This window comes from Haliotis cracherodii, unplaced genomic scaffold (genome assembly GCF_022045235.1).
Source record: "Haliotis cracherodii isolate W230 unplaced genomic scaffold, xgHalCrac1.p SCAF_20, whole genome shotgun sequence".
Lineage (NCBI taxonomy): Eukaryota > Metazoa > Mollusca > Gastropoda > Lepetellida > Haliotidae > Haliotis > Haliotis cracherodii.
Window position 1 is genome coordinate 16,606,491 of NW_027266276.1, and position 20,606 is coordinate 16,627,096.

Below are 20,606 nucleotides of genomic sequence, written 5' to 3' on the forward strand. Positions count from 1 at the left end.
TACGTCGAATACGGTAAGTGTTGATTTCTTACTCTGTGAAATGAATAGCACTAGGGGCGAAGTGTGTTATCTGGTTCAAGTAATCCAAATATCCAAATAACATTAATAAATACAGGCACTACTCTGCCAGTCATGATAACACCAACAGAACTTATACAGATCACACATTGCAGTGATGTTTGATGAACACTTTGTACTGAATACAGCAAAGTTGCTCGACCAACGCCCTTGACTGTGCCAACATTGCCTACAGGGGGGATATAGTAGGAGTCTTTACAATAGGGGTATTGTACAGGTCTCGGTTCATCAAGCCATTATGTACATTGTATAGAGCAGGGATATTGTACAGGTCTTGGTTCATCAAGCCATTATGTACATTGTAAAGAGCAGGGATATTGTACAGGTCTCGGTTCATCAAGCCATTATGTACATTGTAAAGAGCAGGGATATTGTACAGGTCTTGGTTCATCAAGCCATCATGTACATTGTATAGAGCAGGGATATTGTACAGGTCTTGGTTCATCAAGCCATTATGTACATTGTATAGTGCAGGGAGGGATATTGTACAGATCTCGGTTCATCAAGCCATTATGTACATTGTATAGAGCAGGGATATTGTACAGGTCTCGGTTCATCAAGCCATTATGTACATTGTAAAGAGCAGGGATATTGTACAGGTCTTGGTTCATCAAGCCATTATGTACGTTGTAAAGAGCAGGGATATTGTACAGGTCTTGGTTCATCAAGCCATTATGTACATTGTAAAGAGCAGGGATAATGTACAGGTCTTGGTTCATCAAGCCATTATGTACATTGTAAAGAGCAGGTATAATGTACAGGTCTTGGTTCATCAAGCCATTATGTACATTGTAAAGAGCAGGGATATTGTACAGGTCTTGGTTCATCAAGCCATTATGTACATTGTAAAGAGCAGGGATATTGTACAGGTCTTGGTTCATCAAGCCATTATGTACATTGTAAAGAGCAGGGATATTGTACAGGTCTTGGTTCATCAAGCCATTATGTACGCTGTAAAGAGCAGGGATAATGTACAGGTCTTGGTTCATCAAGCCATTATGTACATTGTAAAGAGCAGGGATATTGTACAGGTCTTGGTTCATCAAGCCATTATGTACATTGTATAGAGCAGGGATATTGTACAGGTCTTGGTTCATCAAGCCATTATGTACATTGTAAAGAGCAGGGATATTGTACAGGTCTTGGTTCATCAAGCCATTATGTACATTGTAAAGAGCAGGGATATTGTACAGGTCTTGGTTCATCAAGCCATTATGTACGTTGTAAAGAGCAGGGATAATGTACAGGTCTTGGTTCATCAAGCCATTATATACATTGTAAAGAGCAAGGATATTGTACAGGTAAATATACTAAAAATGTTATTTGTCAGTGAATGTTAGCTGTAATTGTAATTTTGACTAGATTTATCATTGTGTGACAATGTTGACTTATACATATATCTTTCAACATAATATTCATAAATGGTTGCTTGTCTGATGACAAGAGTTCCTCATCTTCACAGCTGTTTTAACAGATTATCTAAATATTGATTGGTTGTGATGTAACAACATCCATATGATAGCCACAGTTAAATCAGGAAAACCAGTTGTCTTCTCACTAGGGAGCCATTCAGTGTGTCTGTCTTACTTATTGTCGTCTAACTTCATAATTTGATTTTCCTACACATCACAACAGGAAGAAAAACTGAATATCATCTGCAACAAAGATCAAACAGTTCAATCTCTAAGTTGTTCAAGGACACAGGTTCAATTTGAGATTTGTAGACTGATCCTCCCTCCCTTCTGAACTGGAACCAGAGAATCTGTCCTGAAACCTTATACCCAATCTGCATCCTGCTGAACAGCTTCAAAATGATTCATAACTAATCCACATCCAGGATGATAGAGAAGCCTGTAACCTGACCGTAGTTGACAGTCATTAATACTTCACAGGGTTTACCACTCATTGGCTGAACGTTGTTTCTGCCAGCAGCTAGATGTCACTAGCATCAAAGCACTCATCAGATCCCTAAGGCAGGGAAACAGTTCACTATGCATGCTATGTTTTCAGTGTGTCGCCATTGTTATGTCAGCTACATTGTTGTGTCAGCTACATTGTTGTGTCAGCTACATTGTTGTGTCAGCCACATTGTTGTGTCAGCTACATTGTTGTGTCAGCCACATTGTTGTGTCAGCCACATTGTTGTGACAACTACATTGTTGTGTCAGCTACATTGTTGTGTCAGCTACATTGTTGTGACAGCTACATTGTTGTGTCAGCTACATTGTTGTGACAGCTACATTGTTGTGTCAGCCACATTGTTGTGACAGCTACATTGTTGTGTCAGCTAAATTGTTAGTCGGCTACATTGTTGTGTCAGCCACATTGTTGTGTCAGCTACATTGTTATGTCGGCTTCATTGTTGTGTCAGCTACATTGTTGTGTCAGCTACATTGTTGTGTCAGCTACAAATGTGTGTCAGCTACAATGTTGTGTCAGCAACAATGTTGTGTCAGCTACAATTTTGTGTCAGCTACATAGTTGTGTCAGCTACAATTGTGTGTCAGCTACAATTTTGTGTCAGCTACATAGTTGTGTCAGCTACAATGTTGTGTCAGCTACGCACATTGTTGATTCAGTTACAATGGTGTGTCATCTACACTGGTGTGTCAGACACATAGTTGTCATCAAATAAATCCATTTTGATTTTATGGTTTGACTATACTCGCAGGCAATAGTACAATGATGGAATCATATAAAACGAATACTTGTGACAGAAATATGAAAGTGAATTGCTGAACATGTTTTTTTTGGCTCTGACATGAGTGGAAAGTATTGGTCGTAAAATGTTGTCACCTTTGCTGACTATATTGGCCAAGTCTCAAGATATTCCCTGTTGAACATCATAAACCATTATCACCATTACACATATCAAATCACTGTATCTGTATTCCTCACACTTCGGTGCAGTGATCACTTGGCATTTCACCTCTGCCACAAGCCAATTTTCATATCATATACAATCAGAGACATCTGGCCCAATGAGAGTTTGACTCACAGATTACTTCACATAACTATAGAGACATGCCACAACAACTGTGACAGTGAGCATGACAATATCACCATACACATGCCCGGAATGCGTGCTGTGCACAGGGGGCCTCACTGCAACTTAATAACTATTGTAAACAAAGGCTAAATATGCAAATGGAAATACTGTTTCATGTTTGAGGATATTTACTCACTGAAAAGTTAACCATTTCATGATAATTGTGATTTGTTGAATTTGCTCAGTGAGAAGAGATGATTGTCACATCTAGCTGGCCTTCGGCAGTTTGACTGCAAGAAACACTGGGTTCCTACAGTGTCGGTGTGAGGCACAGATGGCCCATATTCCCGCGCCCACATGCACAATGGTTTGCCTGCTCAAACCTCACAGTCAGTAGGGGTGTAACACTTCTACATAATGGAACATGAAGGACATGAAGTATCTACACTGAAAGAGGGCTCCTTTGGCTTCAAATTACCACAGCTTAAGTAGGCCAGTGTCTGTCAATCAGGCTATGTAATCGACTTTGTAGAGCTGTACAATATACTTCGCCTACCCGCAGAAATGTGATAATCCAGCTCAATCTAATGAGTTAAATTTAATCAATAAAATCCAGCCTCCTCATGTTATACAATAGTTAGGCCATTGAAAGAGACACAGGCCATGGAGAGAGTGTAGACTAAAGGACACAGGCACCAGGCCATGGAGAGAGAGCAGACTAAAGGACACAGGCACCAGGAGTAGACTACAGGATACAGGCACCAGGCCATGGAGAGAGTGTAGACTACAGGACACAGGCACCAGGATTAGACTACAGGACAAAGGCACCGGGCCATGGAGAGAGAGTAGACTACAGGACACAGGCACCAGGCCATGGAGAGAGTGTAGACTACAGGACACAGGTACCAGGCCATGGAGAGAGTGTAGACTACAGGACACAGGCTACCGGGCCATGGAGAGAGTGTAGACTACCGGACACAGGCACCAGGCCATGGAGAGAGAGCTGACTACAGGACACAGGCACCAGGCCATGGAGAGAGTGTAGACTACAGGACACAGGCACCAGGCCATGGAGAGAGTGTAGACTACAGGACACAGGCACCAGGCCATGGAGAGAGAGTAGACTACAGGACACAGGCTACCGGGCCATGGAGAGAGAGCAGACTACAGGATACAGGCACCAGGCCATGGAGAGAGTGTAGACTACAGGACACAGGCACCAGGCCATGGAGAGAGTGTAGACTAAAGGATACAGGCACCAGGCCATGGAGAGAGAGTAGACTACAGGACACAGGCTACCGGGCCATGGAGAGAGAGCAGACTACAGGAGACAGGCACCAGGCCATGGAGAGAGTGTAGACTACAGGACACAGGCACCAGGCCATGGAGAGAGTGTAGACTACAGGACACAGGTACCAGGCCATGGAGAGAGTGTAGACTACAGGACACAGGCTACCGGGCCATGGAGAGAGTGTAGACTACAGGACACAGGCACCAGGCCATGGAGAGAGTGTAGACTACAGGACACAGGCACCAGGCCATGGAGAGAGTGTAGACTACAGGACACAGGCACCAGGCCATGGAGAGAGTGTAGACTACAGGACACAGGCACCAGGCCATGGAGAGAGTGTAGACTACAGGACACAGGCACCAGGCCATGGAGAGAGTGTAGACTACAGGACACAGGCACCAGGCCATGGAGAGAGTGTAGACTAAAGGACACTGGCACCAGGCCATGGAGAGAGTGTAGACTACATACACCATACATTTACGACATGTTCTAGTAAAATCAAATCATCTGAATACCTGTTCAATATCACAACAAATCATCTGAATTATTGTATGAGAAATTAGTTAAATTTACAATCATACCTGGCAACTGAGGCTCCAAAGATTGTCCGGATATTGTCAACATGATTAGAGTTGACCGGAGTGCGTACATCAGCCATACTCTCGCCATGCTGAAAACATAGAAGCATGCCAATAGTTACATTGTACCTACAGAGTATCAGTTACATTGACACAGTCACCAAGGAAGAGTATTGCTGGTCGAAACTAAACTGGAAAGTGCATAACATGCGTAAGAAGTGACATATTAGAGACACATGCACGCATGCACCCAGACACATATACACACACACATATTACTTTACATGCTGTTTCACACTGCATGATGAGGTAACACAGTTAATTTGGGTGGCACACAGAGTCTGCCTGTAGACTTTAATGTCGAACTTCACAAAGATGTAATGTTCACTATCTATGGTGGGACAAATCAGAAGGAAATGATACACTTGTTTGATGCATCTTACCAGACACATTTTGTCCACCCTTTATTTTCTGTCCATTCCTACATACAGGGATGAAACCTGTTTATTGTCATCCTGCTGCTGCATCCTGGAGTCCTACCTGACTTCTACCTTCTTGTTAAAGTGTTCATGTTTACTAAAGTCAGCACGTGAAAACACTGTTCAAAGGATCCTTTCACCGATCCAGCAGGATGTTATTGATACATAGCATAACTGTCATCACACCTCCCTAGATTGAACCAATCTCATCCCCCATATTCACGCGGAGTTGTACCTTATCCGTATCTAGTTTAATGAGAATATGGCATGAAGTGATTTTGTTCTTGTTGAATGACTGAATAATATTATCACAGAAATTGTGTAAATACAGATGATAGTGTTAAGTAATATTGTCTCAATACAGACGTCAGTGTCAAGTAATATTGTCACAATACAGGTGACAGTGTCAAGTAATATTGTCTCAATACAGGTGACAGTGTCAAGTAATATTGTCTCAATACAGGTGACAGTGTCAAGTAATATTGTCACAATACAGGTGACAGTGTCAAGTAATATTGTCTCAATACAGGTGACAGTGTCAAGTAATATTGTCTCAATACAGGTGACAGTGTCAAGTAATATTGTCTCAATACAGGTGACAGTGTCAAGTAATATTGCTGAATGGTACACAGCATACAAGGGAATTTCTTTCTGTGAGTGTCGGAAGTGACAAGTCAGCAGGACAGGAACTTGTCTGACCTGTAAGTACTACTAAGGGCAGGCGCAGTGAAGGCTGGAGAGCCCTGTTACTGGGTCAGTGACATACTCCATCAGTCCATAGTTTCCATGTCAGGAAGATGGGCAGAGATTAAGAAAACCAATCCTACAATTACCAAGACTAGCTGAATCAGCAGTAAAATATTCCTAAAGTTGTTGTATAACAACTTAAACAAGTAAAGGGAGGCTACTCTTGACAATAAGGGGTCTGCACTATGATGAATGAGTATGTGAGTTTGGTTGAACACCTCTTTGTATACAAGTGTGTCAGCTTGATCTGGAGGAAAGCAGGAAGTGACGCAGGTTTGGTGAAACCCATGAGCATGTGCATGGTACTGACAAAGCTAGAAACATATTCATGGTGAACCAGGATTATAACCCGCAATCATAGGTTTCTGGCTTTTATGACTTGCCTGTGAAGAGATCACCCGTTTAATAAACATACAGCTGTATTGTGTAACACAAAAACCTGTGCTTATGTACTCTTGGAACGCGTTCCATGAACAAATATTGAAAGCTCTCAACATCCCTTGGCTTATTCAACGACATTGCGTGTGGAGTTGAAAGATCACTGAGAGGAGCTTATGCACACTCGAAGACCCCAGCAACCTTGCTGCTGAGCTGATGTCACATTGCATTATTTTGCCGATGGATCTTGCAACAAAATTCCACAAATTACGTCATCGGGTATTGTGACGTGATTGTAAACTTTGAGGTGCAAGGCCCCGTTCTACAAGGCGATCGTTTGGTAGCGCATCTCTGCACTATCATGAGCCACAACATGACAAAATATTGAAAACACCTGGTTCTCAGGCACTGAGCATTATATGCAGGTCAATCGTTTTCTTGCCAGTGAAAAGGAAATATCTTCCCAGGTGGCACAATGTTTAATTCTTTGAGCAGGGCAGTGTAAGGCTGCTTTCGTGTCAACCGCCTTTACCAAGGTCCTCTACAAATAGCACCTGTGTGACAGGGGGAAGAAGGAATGATTGATCTGCACCATCAACATTGAGGGTGGACTGGCAGCAGTAACAGCTTGGTCACAGCTGAAGGTTCATCTCCCCACCTGTGCACCACATGATCATTTTACAAGTGACCTTCGATACTGATTGTTTCACCTCCCTGCTGACAGATGGGGCTGGAGCACTGCCACATAAACTGTATTGCAATGTGTATTGGGGCCAAATTATATAGAGCGGAGGCGGGTATTACCGATATGGTAAGGGGGAAACCCTATGCAAATAAAAACATAGTGCATTTGGGCAACCAGTTCTCTCAAATGTGTTTTCGGTCAACTCTATTACAACAATATGCAGTGTGGCCATGTTTTTTATGTAGTGGGTTCGTAACACGGCACGAAAATGCAAACCCGGAAGTTCGGCATTTACCAATGAAGGGTGGGTCTGCCGATGACTTCAGTCGGCAATTACCGATAGTTAAATTGAACTAACACTTTTAAGTAATTAGTACCTGTGTGTAGTGCTAAAGATATATTTATGAAATCCTAGCCGTGTAAGACCCAAAATAATATATTAATGTGGTAATGTGACGAGAGGACTTTGATGGACTATAGCTTGTTTCAAAATTCCTTAGATTACATCAGAAACGCTAAATATGCTTTGGAAACACTTTTTTCTTCTACGTTTTACTCAAATGCATACGTTAATAACACACACAGACATTTGTCTTTGTTTGGTAGACCCGATCTGGCGATTCCTTGTTTCCTGAAATAAGATTACTGTTTGAAGATCGCCTTTTAAAAGAGACTAAATACTGTAATTATAACATTATTCATTAATTTTTATCAGTGTGAAATTAAGATCTTTCATCGTATTTCTGGTGAAAATACTTCACGTTACAATACATATTATATGTTATACATATAAATATATATAAATATATTTATTGTAGATCTATTATATATTTTATTTTGTTTTTTAAATGTATTCACATTAGCGCTTTACTTTAGGTATGTGAATAATTTCTATTGTAAATCGAGTGAACACTGCTTTCTTGTGTATTTTGCATTCTATTTTATTTAGGGCAAATGTTGTATATATTATGTATAAATCTCATATATGTTAATTTTAGATGAAGGAAACATAAATATCAGTCATTTCAATTCACTGAGTATTTGCATATACAACCAGGACTATCAGTGGTTGAGTTATCGGTTAATGCCGCACTCACGTTTCAAGTGGAGGCCTTTACGGATACAGACTATAACGGCCGCCAAAGTGGCCGGAAGACTGCATTGTGGGACAGAAACACGTCATCGAGTCTGCGGTTGGCTAGTCTATAAATATCTGGTGGAAACCCAACTTCAGCAAGATATGATTGGCTTAGGGGCAATGTAGGTCATGAATATTCATGTCAGTGGGTTAGAGTTCAAGGAGGCAGTGTCGCACATCTATTGTTATGGATTGATAGCACGTTCATTTTGGCAATCGAAGGTTCATTCCGGCAGAGAAAGTATACTAACTTATGACATGCACATTTATGATGGGTAAATGTGTATGTTTAACGCATTTGAGATGGGATTTATAAATCCATCGGTGAATGCCACAGCATTGGTAATACCCGACTCCGCTATAGAGTTGTTCTGTTCACATGCATCTTCTCGAGGCAAGAGAGTTAACTGACTTTAAAAGTCCAGTTTCCACCTTGCCGAACTAGGCAAGAATTACTGGGCTCAGGACCATCTGATCGATAATCAAGATATATAATGTGATAAAACGTGTCTTTCATCGCGAAATGCATTAAATTAGGTGAGCACCTTGATTAAAAACATGAAAAGATTTGGAAAATATCTGCTGACAACGAGTTGGCGGTGCACATGCTTTGCAAATCCTGCAATCGACCGAAATCTGCATGACAGTTAACGAACCGGACTTCTATTGATGGTTCACATAGTGCTTCTTCATTCAACAATCCCGAGATGCGACAAACAAGACTACCTATTACATCATCAATGTGGAAAGTTAATATTAGCAGTGTGAAGTGTGTGCTGTTTACATGGTTTAGATAGGAACCCAGTCCATTCAAATGCTGCAAGTACATATAACTTATATAATTATACATTAATTCTTCTGTGACTGTATCAACATGCAAGGGTTGTATTGAGCATCTTGTATTACTGATGGCCATATTGCAATATACCAGGGTAGACCAGTTACATTCAACCCCAGTTTTAGTCAGCTAGTCTTTGTAATCATAACATGCAGCAAATTTAATTAAAAAGGGCAATTTTCTACTTGTCCTTGTGATACCTTAACTATTGGGCAGTTTGGCAAGGACTACAGAACTACTGCCAATTTCTAACGTTGAGATCAGGGGAAGCAACTCCTTGTGGATCCAGTCTTGCCACTGTTGCATACACCAGTCAATGCAGGCAGCGAGATTAAAAAATGTCGGAAATGGAAACTATCTGAGATCGAAAAACCAATGATAATTAATTTCAGAAATTACTTTTCTAATAACTTGCCTTTTTCAAAGTGAAGCCTATCTTGCTGTTGTGGACTGCATACCTGCAATGGAGGAAGACAGCAGTGAGTTTGAGAACATTCTTATAAACTGAAGATGTCAAGATACCAGGCAGATCACAGAGCGTGTGCATCATGTAGGGGTAAAATTAGGTAGGGTGATAATTAATCCTTTCATCATGGCTCCACTATCTTAACCCACCTGCTCACAACCTCCAGCCTATCTTTACCCACCTGCCCACAACCTCCAGCCTATCTTAACCCACCTGCCCACAACCTCCAGCCTATCTTTACTCACCTGCTCACAACCTCCAGCCTATCTTCATCCACAACCTCCAGCCTATCTTTACTCAACTGCCCACAACCTCCAACCTATCTTCACCCACCTGCCCACAACCTCCAACCTATCTTCACCCACCTGCTCAAAACCTCCAGCCTATCTTAACCCACCTGCCCACAACCTCCAGCCTATCTTCACCCACCTGCTCAAAACATACAGCCTATCTTCACCCACAACCTCCAGCCTATCTTCACCCACCTGCTCAAAACCTCCAGACTATCTTCATCCACAACCTCCAGCCTATCTTCATCCACAACCGCAGTGAGTTTGAGAACATTCTTATAAACTGAAGATGTCAAGATACCAGGCAGATCACAGAGCGTGTGCATCATGTAGGGGTAAAATTAGGTAGGGTGATAATTAATCCTTTCATCATGGCTCCACTATCTTAACCCACCTGCTCACAACCTCCAGCCTATCTTAACCCACCTGCCCACAACCTCCAGCCTATCTTAACCCACCTGCCCACAACCTCCAGCCTATCTTTACTCACCTGCTCACAACCTCCAGCCTATCTTCACCCACCTGCTCAAAACCTCAAGCCTATCTTTACTCACCTGCCCACAACCTCCAGCCTATCTTCACCCACCTGCTCAAAACCTCAAGCCTATCTTCACCCACCTGCTCAAAACCTCCAGCCTATCTTCACCCACCTGCCCACAACTTCCAGCCTATCTTCACCCACCTGCTCAAAACCTCCAGCCTATCTTCATCCACAACCTCCAGCCTATCTTTACTCAACTGCCCACAACCTCCAACCTATCTTCACCCACCTGCCCACAACCTCCAGCCTATCTTTACTCACCTGCCCACAACCTCCAGCCTATCTTCACCCACCTGCCCACAACCTCCAGCCTATCTTCATCCACAACCTCCAACCTATCTTCACCCACCTGCCCACAACCTCCAGCCTATCTTTACCCACCTGCCCACAACCTCAAGCCTATCTTCACCCACCTGCCCACAACCTCCAGCCTATCTTCACCCACCTGCCCACAACCTCCAACCTATCTTCACCCACCTGCTCAAAACATACAGCCTATCTTAACCCACCTGCCCACAACCTCCAACCTATCTTCACCCACCTGCTCAAAACCTCCAGCCTATCTTAACCCACCTGCCCACAACCTCCAGCCTATCTTCACCCACCTGCTCAAAACCTCCAGCCTATCTTCACCCACAACCTCCAGCCTATCTTCACCCACCTGCTCAAAACCTCCAGCCTATCTTCATCCACAACCTCCAGCCTATCTTCATCCACAACCTCCAGCCTATCTTCATCCACAACCTCCAACCTATCTTCACCCACCTGCCCACAACCTCCAGCCTATCTTTACCCACCTGCCCACAACCTCCAGCCTATCTTCACCCACCTGCCCACAACCTCCAGCCTATCTTTACTCACCTGCCCACAACCTCCAGCCTATCTTCACCCACCTGCTCAAAACCTCCAGCCTATCTTCACCCACAACCTCCAGCCTATCTTCACCCACCTGCTCAAAACCTCCAGCCTATCTTCATCCACAACCTCCAGCCTATCTTCATCCACAACCTCCAGCCTATCTTCACCCACAACCTCCAGCCTATCTTCAACAACAACCTCCAGCCTATCTTTACTCAACTGCTCACAACCTCCAGCCTATCTTCACTCACCGGCTCACTACCTCCACAATCTTGGCATGTTCCTCTGCTGGGCTACGCAGTGCCTTCCGTCGTGTTGCGATGTTGTAGAACAAGTCCTCCACCTTCACAGAGAACACTGCTACATCTCAGGGTTAGTTAGTTGTATGATGGACACATGCACATAAGATATATGTTTGATCAGGGATCCACATAAGTGTTTGGGCCATTGAGTGTTCACTCACATGTTACCAAATCACACTGGGATTCTCTTTGGATATTCAATATATGTTACTCTCATCAGTCCAATCTATTGGGTGTTTTCAAACAAATGAGTAGACATTTTCTTAAATCAATTTCTTGCTAATAAAGGTCACTTCTAATGTGGATGTGTTCATGTGCTGTCCCATGTGCCACCTGTCCCATGTGCTATACCACGTGCCGTCCCATGTGCCACCTGTCCCATGTGCTATACCACGTGCCGTCCCATGTGCTATACCACGTGCCGTCCCATGTGCTATACCACGTGCCGTCCCATGTGCCATCTGTCCCATGTGCTATACCATGTGCCGTCCCATGTGCCACCTGTCCCATGTGCTATACCATGTGCCGTCCCATTTGCCACCTGTCCCATGTGCCACCAGTCACATGTGCCGTCCCATGTGCCACCTGTCACATGTGCCACCTGTCACATGTGCTATATCATGTGCCACCAGTCACACGTGCTGTCCCATGTGCCACCTGTCCCATGTGCCACCTGTCCCATGTGCCACGTGTCACATGTGCCACCTGTCACATGTGCTATACCATGTGCCACCAGTCACACGTGCTGTCCCATGTGCCACCTGTCACATGTGCCACCTGTCAGATGTGCCACCCGTCACATGTGCCACCTGTCACATGTGCTATACCATGTGCCACCAGTCACGTGTGCTATACCATGTGCCACCAGTCACGTGTGCTATACCATGTGCCACCAGTCACACGTACTATACCATGTGCCACCTGTCACATGTGCTATACCATGTGCCTCCTGTCACGTGTGCTGCCCCATGTGCCACCTGTCACGTGTGCTATACCATGTGCCACCAGTCACGTGTGCTATACCATGTGCCACCAGTCACACGTACTATACCATGTGCCACCTGTCACATGTGCTATACCATGTGCCACCAGTCACACGTACTATACCATGTGCCACCAGTCACGTGTTCTGCCCCATGTGCCACCTGTCACATGTGCTATACCATGTGCCACCTGTCACATGTGCTATACCATGTGCCACCAGTCACAGCTATACCATGTGCCACCAGTCACATGTGCTATACCATGTGCCACCTGTCACATGTGCTATACCATGTGCCACCTGTCACATGTGCTATACCATGTGCCACCAGTCACACGTACTATACCATGTGCCACCTGTCACGTGTGCTGCCCCATGTGCCACCTGTCACATATACTATACCATGTGCCACCTGTCACATGTACTATACCATGTGCCACCTGTCACGTGTGCTGCCCCATGTGCCACCTGTCACATGTACTATACCATGTGCCACCTGTCCCATGTGCTGTCCCATGTCCCACCTGTCACATGTACTGTCAGCGTAGTGCATGCAGAAGGTACAGTTGGAGTTCCTTCCTGCTTTTTAGCACCCACAAGCTGGAGACAGGTGGAATGGTGTACCATGCTCAAAGTGTACATGGATGATAATGAGTGCATGTAACTCTCTAACCCTTGCAGGTGTGGCTAGTGCTAATAGGAAGATCGTCTTCTTGGTGAGGTTAAGAAAGGATGTTGTGTGGAGAGGCTCGAACGGAGGACCACGCAACCCCCCAAGTACCACATTCAAATCCCAAGCGGGAGGTTGTAATTCTGCTTCCTGATCCTCAAGCCTGAATTAGCGTAGGAAGGCCTGTAGTTCCGAAACTTTGGTCATGGAGAGACATACATCATCAGCTGGCGGTTCTGATGATTGTGCAGAGGTCGATATTGGTTTGACCAAACCTCTGATGCACCAGTTGAAACGCTTTCGGGTTGAGTTACCACTCTGTGGTAGCCACCCTGTGTGGCCTGGATAAAGCACCTGCCAGAATGTTCCAACATCCGTGGATGTCCTGGAGTATAAATACACCTCGACTGAAACGTCTGTTGAAGCAGGGAGTGACAGTGTGTCTCACCCTGGTTGCAGAGGCACCAAACCACCATGGTGTTGTCTGTGGAGATGGTGAGTTGAGTGTTCTGGAGAAGCTCTTGTCAATGTGATATTGCCAACTCCAGGTTGTTGATGTGCCATGTTCGCTCAGTGCCAGACCACGGCCCTGAAACTGTCTGGTCCTGTAGATGTGCACCCCAACCATGTTGCGAGGCGTCAACAAACAGGTGTATCCTTGGAGTTAGTTCTGTTTAGGGAGACACCTCCTAAGACGTTCGGCTCTACCATCAACCAACTGAGATGCATCCTGAGGTGAGATGGTAGAGAGATGGCAGCACAGGGGTCCTGACGTCCGATGTATGGCACCAGGAACTGCTGTATTGGGCATAGGTGCAGACAACCTCTGCTTGTCAAATCCTGTGCTGATGTGAGCGGCCCCAACAACAATTGCCACTGATGGAGTGTGCGGATATGTCGAAGAGCAGGTGGCAGATGGTGCAGTATCGTGATTGTCCGAGGGTTCATTGCTTTCACCTCTTATCCCTGCCCTAGGATTTGCCACGGCGGGACTGATAACAGCTCTGAACTCTGCCTATGTCTCACCCTCTGCAATGAAAAGAATGCTGCTCCTGTGTCTGCTCTTTGAGCTGTCAAAGGAGCGGACAGCAGCGTCTGAAGGGTAGCGACAGGTGTCAAACTTAGAATGCAGAGGCAGCAAAAAAAAAAGTTGATCGTCCCCAGAACGCTGGGTAGAGCCCAACACAAAGCAGAGGGCTGATTCGTGATGATCGGGGACTGTTGGAGGGAAGAATCCTGTGAGTCAGACATCCATCATACCTCCCTGCACTTATTAAAGCTTGCCGGGAGAGAGGGGAGCAAAAGTTACATTTAAATCTGGTGTACAAGCTTGAGTACAATCCAGACACCGTTGGTGAGGATCTTTAGCAAACTTTTCACGGCAAATAATACAATGTGCAAGGATAAATTACACATAAACAGCTTGACGCTGTATTTGAAAATGACTTGCAAACACCAAGAAATGTGCCAGAGTTAACTCGGGAATTTTTTTTTTACAAAATAACAAGCGTAAGCTACTTTCTAAGCCAACTAGCGGCTGAAGGTAATTATATTACAATCAACTACCACGCCAGCAAATGAAAAAGAAACGACTGCCCCAAGAAAAAACGAGACATGTTATCAAATTCAAGAAGGTGGATTATAACCAGCACATGAAGAAAAAGATAAGTCCCTTCATGTACAATTAATATATATATTTACACAAATACAAGCATTAAACTATATAAACATATATTCTAACTGTCACAAAAGAGATTTAGGTGGCAGCAAAGCGCAACCACAAGTTTAAAGACAAACGTTGGCGACCAAATGTATACACAACATGTCTGGTGACAAGCAGGAATATGAAGATCTGAAACATCATCACTTCCATTTGGTCATGTGGCAAGCTGTGTCAGGGGCCGGCTTCAGACTTGATTGGGACAACTTTATCTTCAGCCGAGACCTCGCACAGCTTCGCCTCTGTCATAAGGTAAGTAGTAATGAGTAATGCAGGATAAGTGAAAAAATATATATGATCACAAAGACCACATGAACGGTTTAGATTCACAAAAAAATCCCATGCCAGTTTATGTTTTCTAAAATGCAATGTCATGTGTCCCTAGAGATATGGTCTCACCGTGATCTGTGTGCCCTGGTTGCCAGCGCAGGGTTTCACGGCTTCCTTCAACTTGCCGTCCAGGAAACAGCCCCTGCAACATACACACAGCACTATCACCACATGGACATCCTGACACTACACTTGTCAGCACTACCACCACATGGACATCCTAACACTACACTTGTCAGCATTATGTTTGGGAGTTGTCCTGCATGGTTTTCAATGTCCTGTAACATACACACAGCACTATCACCACATGGACATCCTAACACTACACTTGTCAGCACTATGTTTGGGAGTTGTCCTGCATGGTTTTCAATGTCCTGTAACATACACACAGCACTATCACCACATGGACATCCTAACACTACACTTGTCAGCACTATGTTTGGGAGTTGTCCTGCATGGTTTTCAATGTCCTGTAACATACACACAGCACTATCACCACATGGACATCCTAACACTACACTTGTCAGCACTATGTTTGGGAGTTGTCCTGCATGGTTTTCAATGTCCTGTAACATACACACAGCACTATCACCACATGGACATCCTAACACTACACTTGTCAGCACTATGTTTGGGAGTTGTCCTGCATGGTTTTCAATGTCCTGTAACATACACACAGCACTATCACCACATGGACATCCTAACACTACACTTGTCAGCACTATGTTTGGGAGTTGTCCTGCATGGTTTTCAATGTCCTGTAACATACACACAGCACTATCACCACATGGACATCCTAACACTACACTTGTCAGCACTATGTTTGGGAGTTGTCCTGCATGGTTTTCAATGTCCTGTAACATACACACAGCACTATGTTTGGGAGTTGTCCTGCATGGTTTTCAATGTCCTGTAACATACACACAGCACTATGTTTGGGAGTTGTCCTGCTTGGTTTTCAATGTCCTGTAACATACAAGGAACATGTCAAGTAATGTGAGGACATGCACTTTTAATGTTTTTTTTCTCATAACTTTCAAACTTGAAATTCTACAAGTTAGTAACATGTGAACCTTGCTATGTGTTCAAGTCAACATGCCTAGTACCTGAAAAATCAGCAAAATAATGACCATTACATTACCGGCCGTGCATTTGAAGCCCCCAAGCTTGTCTCACATGGTCAAAGTTGAGATAACTCATACAATTATCTCCCCTTGACTTCCCCTTCCCCTATCAAGACCATGACAGATTTCAAGGCACGGGAATACAATTTTACATACTTTTTTCCTGAACAGGCTACAGACTAACATTGTCTTAACAACAGAGTGGAAAAAAATGTGGTGGTGTGGCAGATGTTGTTCAGCTCTTAAATGTGACCGTGGACCAGCATCAGGTAATAATGATTAATCGTTGCTTCAGCTGCAGAGGTAGTGTCTGAAGTAGTCAGTCACCGAAGAAGACTACATAACTACATCAACCAATGAAGAATTGAACCAAATGGAACACTGCTACAGATCAACGCACAGGTTGGTCCACTAGACTAATGTCACTAACTTCACTCACCTGATAAGTGGTAAAGTAAAACTCCAGTTATCTTTCCTCATTTTGTTTATCATAAAAGACTACCCTAAATAAAAAAATGAAAAGATTAGCTGGTTGAAATTAAACTTATATCTACCTGTAGGCACATTTAGAATCAGCAGTTCTGGTTGTTATGGTGACATGTGCCACGTGACTGATGCTAGCCAGAGCTTCTCCACGGAAACCATACGTTGATATGGACTGGAGATCCTCAAACTTCTGCAACTTGCTGGTTGTGAAGCGTTCACAAACAATCTCCATATCTTCTTTCTAAGGGACAACATGAATTTTGATGACAATAAATAACAAGAAAGATCTAAAATAGGATTGTAGAAATCGCTCAATGAACATATCCATAAGGCATGACACATCAGCCCATTTTATTTAAAATTTCTTTCAAATCAAAGTATGACCATGTGTTCTCAATTACTGTCTCAGAAGAGACAGACCCAAACTAAATGACAAGGTGTTTGTGAATGTGTTAGACAGAGACAGACCAGCAAGAAAAACTGATTACAATTGCATGTAATTGTCTCGTAAGATAAACCGAAAATAGCGAGTTGGTGCGATCTACCAAGCAGTTTACTCACACATGATTTCACCGAAATAATTTGTAGAAAATATTACCGGGTAAATGAAATTTTAAACTAAATTGTTAAAACAGATTTGAAACACAAAGTGGCCTATGTTATAAACACTTTTCATAAACAGATGATAATATACTTCTGCTGGCAGTGTGGACCTACGCGGATGCCTGTCCCATTGTCCTGTATCTGCAGCAGCTTCAGACCCCCCTGTTTGACCGTCACCTGGATGTTGCTCGACTTGGCATCAATACTACAAAAAGGAGGATCTGGGCTTAGTAAAACAAAAAATCCAATTCTCTTCTTTTATCAGGTTTTCATATAGTTACAACTTACATACCAGTTTTCACCAAAAATAAATATGTTTTAGTCTTCCTGGTACTGAAATCAAATAGACATACATCAAAGTTTGATGATCAAACACCCAAGAACAATGACAACACCCCAAATCTGAAAACACATACCAGTTATTTTAATCAACATTGTTCATACCAAATGATATCTGCAATTGTCTGTAGCACAAGGATGAGCCAACCTTTCAATGCATACTCCAACAGCTGTGAGACAGACATGATGTCACTCTAGACTCATATGACATCATGAGGTAATATTTACTTAGCATATATAAACATACTGTTTTCAGTGTAGAGCTAGGTTACCTATAGATTTAACCATACTGAATTGACTTTAAAACCAAACATGCATTCTACTATGACAAGCCCAAACACATAATGTTTGTATATTCTTCAGTGTTAGGTAAGGTAAGTGTCAAATGTCTTGAATGGGTTGTTGAGTTAAACTATGGGAACACAGATGATCCTTTTAAAACAAGTACTGCGCTGAATACATGGTATATGCTCAAACATTGTTTATTATTTTATGATAATCCCTCACACATATGTATGTCTGGCATTGTAAAGCATCTGGCATTGTAAAGCATCTGGCATTGTAAAGCATCTACACACCCTTATAGCATTACAACCCTATGAACCCTATGAATGTACCAGTTCTCGATCATTTCCTTCAAGGCGTTCGCCGGCCTCTGAATCACCTCCCCTGCTGCTATTCTGTTCACAACAACTTCATCCAACTTCTGGATGGACGGGGCTGGAGCTTTGCCACTCATATTCAAATTGGTTGTAACTGTAAATGACATAACATATGGATACCATGAAGAATGCAACTCTATAGTCTATAAACATCGTTTGTGTGGTTGAGATGGGTTAACACAGTTTGAAAAACATTTCAGGTATTTTAGGTGGAAGAAAAAAATGGAAAATAAGTCAAGACTAGGTCCTGTATGAATTTGAGAGCTGACTGTCTGTTTGTTGTTAGTATAACAAACTTGTATTCTAGTATAATAACTGTAGTTATTTTTCCAGTATCAAATTCTCTGCCTGTACAAAGCAACACCGGTTTGTTGTATTCGTGCTTAAACTTTATTTGTGCTGCTAGACACCCCATATATACTACCCCGTGTGGCGTCTTGACGGGAAAGAAACAAGCAACTACACATTATTTGACAATGTCAGGTCCAAATATAATTTGTGTCCATGAATGAGTTACCTATTTGTCCTAAAATCCTTGTTATATACAACACACGCTTGTTAGTAACGATCACCACAGTGACATATTTATCACAAGTAAACTTTAACTAGGCATCTTATTCCCGCCATATTGTTTTCTTTTTCGACTTCCGCTGAATGGGAATTACCTCCCTTTAAATTTGTGGAAAAGGGGGGATATCAAAAACCAGAAGCGCTTTCGTCAATCCAACGTCTGTCATAGGCTACTATTGCCACATATACTTCACAACCCTCGTGCATAACTTTCAGTATTTTATGGTTATATGCGCACACCCAGTTGTCTTGGAATATCAAATACGCGTATTGCACATCAAGGCACAATGGGTTTTTGATACTTCCAAAATTTGACAAGTTCCCTTAGACATTCATAACCGCATTCTTTTCTAACTTTGAATAGTGGTGGCTGTATAGGTGTAAAAATATTCAACACTCTTGTTTTTCCGCCATCTGCTCATAGTCACAAATATAACTTTCATTAACGGCACTGATGATAACAATTTAATAATAGATTGTGTAATCACACTTCTATAAAGGCTGAACAAACATGAGTGTCAGCTTAATATGGGAGGAAAGCTCGAAGTGATGCAGGTCTCAGACGTTTACCACTTTGGTGAAAGCCACGAGCACGGGTATGGTGCTGACAAACCTAGAAACATAATCGGGGCGAACCGGGATTCGAACCCACATAATAGGTTTCAGGAGTGCTCGAGGGACTCAACTCCTTAAACGACTAGGCCACCCTTGTCTTAGGAACAAAAATGAATGTATCAGAGGAATTAATTAAAACTTATTGGAATGAATTGAAGAATAGTGTCTATGTTGAATGAATCCATGACGAAAGAGATGTGGGTTGATTTTTGTTGATATAAATGTTTCACGATTGGTAAAACGGTGTTTGTATACTTATAATGACAAATAACATGTATGCTGCTGTTTTAGCCAATTTCGTTCCGTCTTTGCCTGGCAATTTTTTGGCGTTCTTGACGCGGTGCCGTTTTTGTCAACCTGACCTTTCAGCTTCGTTCTAAATGTTGTTTTTTCGTTGTTGTTTTTAGCGTTTAATGGGGATATTGAGGTATGGGGGTCACTTAACAAAGGTTTAGGGTCTGGGGAATATAGTAATCAGGTATACTGATCACTGGCAGCTTCTGTTTCCTGTAGGATAGAATACTATTAGTTCCACAGCAGCAACACATTAACGAACACCAAACTTTTAAAATCTCGTCGGAATTATCATGATAATACACAATGATATGCAATTTGTGGTAAACATGTTTTGATTATGGGAATGTGTTGTGTTTAGGCTAGACTCTAATCGTGATGGATACAAAATACACATTTCATTTTAGATTTAAACAGGCTGTCGGGTAGCCTAGTGGTGAAAGCGTTCACTCGTCACGCCGAAGACCCGGGTTCGATTCCCGACATGGGTACAAAGTGTGAAGCCCATTTCTGGTGTCCCCAATCGTGATATTGCTGGAATATTGATAACACC

At 43.0% G+C, this 20,606-nt stretch overlaps 1 protein-coding gene across 3 annotated transcripts in view; it reads right to left on the reverse strand.

Annotated features, from left to right (window-relative positions):
• Positions 1-19,193, reverse strand: part of LOC139470096 (DNA mismatch repair protein Mlh1-like) — a 242,361-nt gene extending 223,168 nt beyond the window's left edge. The window contains exons 1-8 of one of the 3 annotated variants that reach the window (XM_071252386.1): positions 19,128-19,193; positions 18,530-18,668; positions 17,688-17,778; positions 17,039-17,211; positions 15,430-15,502; positions 11,608-11,699; positions 9,617-9,659; positions 4,940-5,028 (exon numbers count right to left, since the gene is read on the reverse strand). In XM_071252386.1, the coding sequence (XP_071108487.1) occupies positions 4,940-5,028; positions 9,617-9,659; positions 11,608-11,699; positions 15,430-15,502; positions 17,039-17,211; positions 17,688-17,778; positions 18,530-18,651 (683 nt within the window). In that variant the 5' untranslated portion in view covers positions 18,652-18,668; positions 19,128-19,193. Of the gene's footprint in view, positions 1-4,939; positions 5,029-9,616; positions 9,660-11,607; positions 11,700-15,429; positions 15,503-17,038; positions 17,212-17,687; positions 17,779-18,529; positions 18,669-18,998; positions 19,006-19,091 lie in introns of those variants that run through there. The other 2 variants (XM_071252385.1, XM_071252388.1) reach the window with 2 other exon arrangements.
• Positions 19,194-20,606: the final 1,413 nt, after the last annotated feature.